Source organism: Gopherus flavomarginatus, chromosome 13, assembly GCF_025201925.1.
Source record: "Gopherus flavomarginatus isolate rGopFla2 chromosome 13, rGopFla2.mat.asm, whole genome shotgun sequence".
NCBI lineage: Eukaryota > Metazoa > Chordata > Testudines > Testudinidae > Gopherus > Gopherus flavomarginatus.
Window position 1 is genome coordinate 25,897,015 of NC_066629.1, and position 8,593 is coordinate 25,905,607.

The 8,593-nt window shown below is 44.0% G+C and overlaps 1 protein-coding gene across 1 annotated transcript; it reads left to right on the forward strand.

Moving 5' to 3' along the window:
• Positions 1 to 2,496: 2,496 nt before the first annotated feature.
• On the forward strand, positions 2,497 to 5,390 carry LOC127033583 (nicotinamide N-methyltransferase-like). Its single transcript, XM_050921506.1, has 3 exons — positions 2,497 to 2,662; positions 4,191 to 4,398; positions 4,955 to 5,390. Exons 1-3 carry the CDS (start codon positions 2,497 to 2,499, stop codon positions 5,388 to 5,390), a joined length of 810 nt encoding a protein of 269 aa, XP_050777463.1.
• The last annotated feature ends 3,203 nt before the right edge of the window (positions 5,391 to 8,593 follow it).

Here is an 8,593-nt window from a genome sequence, read left to right on the forward strand (position 1 = left end):
CATCTGACAATTATGGAAAAGCTAAAACTGTATTGCATTTATATGTCTATTCAAAGTACATGCTGGGGGATGAATGATGAATGAAACAGGACTGAATGCAAAAGACTAGAGAGGAGAAAATAACACCTGCTAATTGGAACGTCCGTCTCTGCTCTATATTAATTATTTATATATTGCAGAGAAAGAGTTTATACAATGACACAAGGTACAGGTCAGCGGTGAATCACGTCCCTGATGTGAAGCCTTAGTAACTAATTGATGTTGAGAACACTCATGAGAATACACCAGTATTCTTACTTCCTCAAAGAGAGCACCCCAGTCTGTTAACAGGACTCTAACCTAATCGCAGAACCCTTCCCCTGTATATGTGCTTGTCAGCTCTGGAAGGGCTGATGTTGGCACAGCACTATTAACTGTTCACAGAATTCTGCATCAGCTGCAGCTTGGGATTTCTTTAGGGACCTGTAACCAGCCCTGGATTTGAACAAAGCAAATGGGATAAAAATAAGGTTTAAAACAATAACAAGCTGTACAGCTATAATTAAAAACAGTAGGGCTGAATTCCCCAGCTGATCTCAGCTTGCTGGGCTATGAAAGTGTTAAAAGATAGAGTGATGCAATCTTTAATACTGTCTATTAAGCCATTGCAATACAAATGACAGCTATATTATTATTATTACCAATTACTGCAGCCCAATAGACACAGAACATAATCCTAATTCTGGTTTTTAAGTACAGTAACTTGTAATTTGGGATTGCATGGTTTAGGGGACTGGTTAGAACATCTCACAATATGAAAAAAATTAAAAATGAATAGAAATATAGGTGCAATAAAAAGTACACGCTAGGGTATGAATCCTGAATGAAACAGGACTGAAATTAGGAGCCTAGACAGGAGGAAACCACTGGAAACATAAGTCTTTGCTCTGTATTAATTATTTTATATATTGCAGTGGAAGAGTGTATATGATGACACAAGATGGTCAGTGATGAATCAGGTCCTAGTAAATAATCTTTATGGAGGACACCTCTATCTGATGTATAAGATGTGACAAAGTTCCTCCTCTACCTTGGTGGGTTCTGTGCTTATTGGCGGATTTTGCTAGCCTCACAGATCTTCCTGCGTTGGATCAGGAGTTGGGAGGTTTTGGGGGGAACCCGGGCCCTCCCTCTACTCCGGGTTCCAGCCCAGGGCCCTGTGGACTGCAGCTGTCTATAGTGCCTCCTGTAACAGCTGCATGACAGCTACAACTCCCTGGGCTACTTCCCCATGACCTCCTCCCAACACCTTCTGTATCCTCACCACAGGACCTTCCTCCTTTTGTCTGTTAACACTTGTCCTCCTCAGTCCTCCAGCAGCACACTCTCTCCCTCTCCCTCTCAGCTCCTTGCGTCTCTTGTTCCCAGCTCCTTACACGCACACACAAACTGAAGTGAGCTCCTTTTTAAACCCAGGTGCCCTGATTGGCCTGCTTTAATTGATTCTAGCAATTTCTTGATTGGCCGCAGATGCTTTAATCAGCCTGTCTGCCTTAATTGTTTCCAGAAAATTCCCGATTGTTCTGGAACCTTCCCTGTTATGTTACCCAGGGAAAGGGGACTTACTTAATCTGGGGCTAATATATCTGCCTTCTATCACTCTCCTGTAGACACCTGGCCTGATCCTGTCACAAAGAGTATTCTTATTTCCACAAAAAGAGAACTCCTTCCACATATATCTTCTATGCAATATATACAGGTCCCAGGTAACTGTAAATCAGGGCCAAACGTGCAGATCAGCAATACTCCTATGAAAGTTCTTACCAGACACTGTTCTACCTGAGATCCAGCAGGGTTTTTTAGTCTACAAACAGGTTGTTCATTCAGTAGATATCTCATGCTGCCACAATCCCTACTGCTTACACCGGTTTAGTGAAGACACACTGTATATTTCTGACACACTGTATGTCAATGAGAGGTTGATTCATATTAATTCATATTAATGCTGCAGCAGGAGGTATGATCATCTATGTGCAGCTGAAGTTGATCTTCACATGACTCTCCTTTCTCTCTTCACCCACATACTAGAGCACTGAAGTTGGTGACAGACCCTCACCTGATCTCAGGACCCTCCCACTGTGCACGTACCCAACTTGGGAGCTCTGGAAGGGGTGAGGCTGGCATGGTGATATGAGCTATTCACAGAACGCTGTACCTGCTGCAGCTTGGGATTCCTTTAGGGCCCTGCAACCTGCTCAGTAGTTGTGAAAAGCAAATGGGATTAAAAAGGTATAAAAGAACAGAAAGCAGTACATCTAAATGTAAATACCATTGGGCTGCGATCCACGGTTGCTCTCAGGTTTCAGGCCCAAGAAAGCGTTAAAAGGCAGAGTGATGCAATTTTTCAACACTGTTTACAAAGCTTCTGGAAAGAGTTAAAAGCAGGAGGTATGATCATTCTGGGCTATCAGGATCCACTGACTGTGCACAGAATCCTAGGGAAAAGCAATACATTGTATGTGCAGATTCAGAGTGAGCATCATGACTGAATTCACCGGAGGCGACGTTTACCAGGCAGAATTTGACCCAAAAGCCTTTCTGGAATATTTTAAGTTTGGGGACACCTGGAGAGATGACTTTCTTATCTTCATCCTGAAACAATACTGTAAAACCTTCACTTCAGGTATGACCTGGAAGTGGGATTTGGGACTCATCCCTGGCTTGTCTATCCCTGTCTCTGACATCAGAAATCAGGTTATTATCATGGCTGCTTTTGGCCTGGGTTGTGGTGAAGTATTCTGTAATATGCATTAGTTATTTGGTTTCCATGGTCACTCCTATCTGATGTGCAACAAACATGCTAGGGCAGTTCATCAAGTCTCACCTTGCGGCATAGGGGGGCTGAGAACCCTTCAGCAAGTGTTTCTAGCTAAAAAGCCCATTAAATAGGCTAAATGTTATTGTTCAGCCTTTGGAAGTACCACAGGTCCTCAGGAAGCTTTCCCCATCCTCCCCTTTCTGCAAGCATCCATGCAGTATGGCCTTGGACTGAGACTCAGGACACCTCAGTTCTGTTCTCATGCCTGCCATTGACCTTCCCTTTGATCCTGGGCAAGTCACATCACTGCTCTGTGCCTCATTTGTAAAACAGGGATAACGATATTAGTGTTCCGGTCCAAAGTGCTTGGAGCTGTATAAATGTAAAGCACTAGACAGAAAAGTAGGTTATTATTAGTTATTATCTAGCAGATTTCCCCATAGCCTTCTCCTGGGAGTAGAAATTAGTTTTTTTATGAAGAGCTCCAATTCTGTTCAAAAATCAGCCCTGCAGTTAAATTATTAAATATACTTGCTTGCATCCCTTATTACGAAGTAGATGTGATGCAAATTTTAATACCGTTTACAAAGCTGTTGGATTGCAAATGCCAGCTATAATGCATCACATTGTACATTTTCTATTTCTAACAATTACTGCAACCCCAGAGGCACGTGGTGTAAGCCTGGGGATTGTCTTTAAGTACAAAGCAACTTCTGAGTTTGGTATTGCACAGCTCAGGGGACTGGTAATAGAATTAGAACATCTTGCATTACAGAAAAACTAAAACTGAATAGAAATGTAAGTGCAATAAAAAGCACATACTAAGTATCAAACCAGAATGAAATGGAACTGAATGCAGAAGACTAGACAGAAGAAAATGACTAACACTTGCTAATTGGAAATATTAATATGTCTTTGCTCTGTATCAATTAATTTATACATTGCAGAGGAAGAGTTTATGTGACGACACAAGGTGAGAGTCAGTGTTGAATCAGGTCCATGGTGTGAAGTCCTATAACAGCCTAGTCAATAATTCTTATTGAGGACACCTCTGCCTAATGTACAATAGTATTCTTACACCTACAAAAAGAGCACTCATTCCGTATACATCTTCCATGCAGTGTCAACATTGTCATCTTCTCTACTGCTCTCTGGGTTAGTTTAGATTTGCAGGAGAGTATACGATGTTAATTTGCATATCAAGAAGCATTGAGGACTTGCAGTCAAAGCTTGGTAACACTGAAGTCACTAGGCATTTGGCCATTACCTTCAATGGAGGCAAGATTTAGCTCTAGATGTATTAAAACTAAATCAACCAAGTTTAATGGAGACAAAGTTGCATTTAGTCTGGTTAAGATGCAATGAGCTCCAGAAATTCTGTATTCTGAACCAGGTGTGGTGAAAGGGGACACCCTGATTGATATTGGCAGTGGCCCCAATATCCACCAGCTCCTCTCCGCCTGCGAGTCCTTTAAGGAGATCATCGCTTCAGACTATACATACCGGAACCACTGGGAACTGGAGAAATGGCTGAAGAATGAGCCAGGAGCGTTTGACTGGACTCCAGTGGTGGAATACGTGTGTGAGCTAGAGGGAAACAGGTACAGGGGCTGGGAAAAACAGATTGCCTAAACCCTTTGTGTATTGCTTAGTCTGTCTATGCAGCATCATCACTTATGCTGATCAGCAATATAATCAGTGGTGAATACAGGTAGAATTTTTGGGGAGAAAATAGAAAGCTGGAGGAATGTGGTTTTCAGTCATGACAGAGTCTGCATAGGGTCCCCGGTGGGTCTCAGTATCGGAGACAGCTGTCAACTGGTAAAGTGTTCCTGAAGTAAATTCACCTGTTTTCTGATTTTCTTGCAAAACCACAATTCAATCAGGGGGGCCACTGAAAAAGTAGCCAGAGTTCATGACCCTGTTAGCAAATTGGAATGAGTTCTGAGCAAAATGTGGTGGCTTTCCGGCATATCTTAAAACTGACCCAGGGAAAGGGAACTAAAGATAAAGTTAACACAAGGTCCTACAAATAGCCATCATTCTAGCAAACAATGTTTTCCTCCTAATATTCACACCTATATCATAGAAAGACAATGAAATTACAGATAACCCTTTGGAGTTCATCTTGTATTGTATATGTGTATGTCTCTGTAGGGAGAAGGCATCTGAGAAAGAGGCAAAATTAAGGAAAACCATCAAACAGGTTCTAAAATGTGATGTCCACAAAAGCAACCCCATGGATCCAATTGTCCTGCCTCCAGCTGACTGCCTCATTTCATCACTGTGCTTGGAAGCTGCTTGCAAAGATCTGAACACTTACCGCAATGCTTTGAAGAACATCAACTCCCTGTTAAAGCCAGGAGGGCACTTGGTGCTGAGTGGAGATTTGGGCTGCAGTTTCTTCATGGTTGGCCCCAAAAGGTTCTCGTGTTTGGTCCTGAGAGAGGAATTTCTGAGGGAAGTCCTCAGTGAAACTGGCTTCATCATTGAGGAGTTTGAGGTTCTCTTCAGGGGTGATGATATCATTGATGACAGCTCTGATTTCTCTGGGATGTACTTCATTCTCGCTCGGAAAGAGGAAGCAATATAAATCCTTTGGGGAGTACGGGTAAAGCAAACCTTCTCTGAAGGAACAGAGCTAATATTATTAATAAACATAACAATGAAATGAATGCAGTATTTTCTCCATCAATGTTAAATACATTAACCCTTTGTTGTGAAATACACAATGCCCATGACAAATGCAGGAGAATATAAGCATCTAAATTGCTGCTGCAGGAGGCACTTAACTGAGGAAATGCTTCCCTGCAGGATGAGCTCTGAAAGACAATTTTGGTTGCTATTTTTTTAAATTTATTGCAATTTTTGAACAATTTTTGCCCAAGTTCTGCTTTGGTTCTTGACATTTGCCAAAGAAAAGCTCCATTGAGCTACATACTGAGAGGAATGGTTTTGTTTCTGTAAACATACTTAGCATCTTATATTAGTTTGATGGGTGCTCTTCTTGTGTTAGTGAAATGTCGCGTTACTTCTTGAAATCTTCTGTTTTACGTTATGAAAAATGTGTATTTTTTGTGCAAAAAATTGGCCTCATTAGATGTTCCCAGTGAGGATACTGAGGTGGATTTGCTCTGTTCGAACCCTGTCCAATGTGCATGGCTTTCCATTGCTTTAATCAACATGAGCTCATAGGCTCTAATCTTAATTTCTTGTCCCCTAGTTCAGGTTTCTCCAGAAATGTAATTTTAAATAGAATTAGACAACATGGGCATGGTCTTCGGGTCCAGCCAGTCTGTGTTCAGGCAGCACCCAACTGAAGTGAAGAGACGAACGTGTCTTTGTGCCTCCTTCTTTTCCCCCACCCCTTTACCTCCTGATCCTTTAACTGACTGGCGGCCAGGTCAGCCCTTTGCAAAAGTTAGAGCAGCTGCAGGGAAACTCTAAATTGCACAGGCTAGTAAGAGCATGCAAAGGACTGTTCTAGTAGCCAGGAATACTGGAACCCAGAGATAGTCTGGTCATTACCCCCACCATGGTCCAGTCTCTGCCACATGTATCATCCACACTATTTTACCAGCAAAGCACAATGCAACTGTAATATTACATATAATTCTGTAATGTTCTATGGGTCTGGGCCACATGTTGTTGGATTTTACCAAGGTTTTATGCTCCCCAGTTTCTCGCGGCTGCTCTCACAAAGTGGGAGGTCACCGGCTGGACTGGTCAGATAGGGCAGAATTCCAGATAAGAATCTGAATGGACTGCAGATCTAGGGCTGGGAGGGGCATTCAGAGCTTCAGGTTGAAGCACCTGGTTGTGTCAGATCTCCTCAGAGATGTGCCTGAGCTGCCAAACACGATTCCAGGTCTTAACCACACGACTGAAAGTCAGTTCTCTTCTCTGTGCCTGAGCGGAGGTATGCAAAGTGCTGGTGGTGGGGCTGGACTCAGAGCAAGAGTTCCTTTGGTAGGGGCTGGAGGCAAACCAACGTGCAGGTTCAACGGGACGTTTGATGAACTGAAACCTCCAATGGCAACCACCACAGCCAGTTGCCTTTCAGCTCTGACCCTCCGCCCACCCCCCCAAACAAAAAAGCCCTGAGAACTTGCTTATGTCCACCAACCTTATATGAGTCCGGGCTGAGGTTCTGTGAAGGCAGCCACTCTCCCAGCTTTGGCTCATCAAGAGGGAATGAGAGGGGGTGAGAATATTTCACTTGGCTCCAGCTGTGAGGCGCTGTGTTTGTAAAGCCCCATGCACTCCTCTGGCTGGAGAGGCTGGAAGAGGACACAGCTGTACCAGTAGGACACACAGCGTGTCCAGTCTGCTCTAGCATAACAGAGAGTTGTGTCACTCTATGCGTTTAAAGGCCCACCGAATCCACTCCTCTGACCTCCTGCGTACCACAGGCCACCAACGCCACCCAGTGCCCACACACTAAACCCAATGTCTGAAATGACACCAGAGACTAGGTGGGACAGAGGTGCACAGCCCATGTACCCTATGAAATGACTGGGCTATTTCATTCCTGAGAAAGGGCTGATTGGGCCTGATGCTGCAGCTTGACACGAGTATGCTGCTGAAGCTGAATTAGGCCTCTGCACCCACACACTGGCGTACTGGTGTCTGTGACAGGGACCTAGCTGTCTCTCACTGTGCACGTGTGGTGGAAGGAGCATCGGGTAATTAGATAGCAAGTATTAAAAATTTGAACAGGAAGGTATGGGGTAATAGGAGCCTATATAAGAAAAAGCCCCAAATATTAGGACTGTCCCAATAAAATCGGGACATCTTGTCACCCTAAAGGATCATGGCTGGAAGCCCTAGCACAGCGGTTCTCAAACTGCATTGCTCTGCAACCCACTTCTGACAACAAAAATTATTGCGTGACCCCGGGATGGGGGACAGAAGCCTGAGCCCTGGCAGGGGGATTTGGGCTCCAGCTTCAGACCCAGACTCCAGCAAGTTTAATGCCAGCCCTGGCTACCCCATTAAAATTGGGTCATGGGGTTCCAACCCACAGTATGAGAACCGCTGCCCTATCATGTTACTAGGGTTCATTGACAGAACACACAGGTTGTATCTAATCTTGTTTCAAGTCATTTGACCTGTTACCTTGAAATCTAATGAGATTTAAAAAAAAAAAAGGCAGAAAAAACAAAAAGAGCAAAATGCCAATCTGAACAACTGAGATCAATAGCATCTGCTCCTCTGCTACTGGTAGGGCCATGAACCTTTTAAGAGGCAGAGTCCTGATGCTGGGTTAGTGCAGACAGAGTTCAGATTCCTGGCTCTGACTGTGGGTGGGAGGTCACAGGAAGAACCAGAGCAGAATCTAAGCTGTCACCACTCATAACATCAACTGAGCCGAGATTGCTAAGAAGCTTTAAAGTCTTAGGGGCAAAGCCCTGGGCCACTGAAATCAGTGGAAGTTTGGCTATTGTCTGCAATGGAAGCAGAGTATGATTTTAACTGAAGAAAAAAAATGCATTGGAAAAACAGCCCAGTGTAATTGAGATGCGGCTGTATTTAGCCTGGTAAGGATATGATGAGCTTGAAGAATTCCCCAGTCTGAACCAGGAGGTGTAAAAAACGCCTTAATGAATGTCGGCAGTGGCCCCATCATTTACCAGCTCCTAGGCCCTTGCAAGATCTTCAAGGAGATCACTGCTTCAGACTACAGGGACCGGAACTGCCAGGAACTGCAGAACTGGCTAAAGAAGGAGCTGGAGTCGGACTCGGGGGTTGAACTGTGTGCATGAGCTGGACAGGACAGTTACTGGGCTGGAAGGA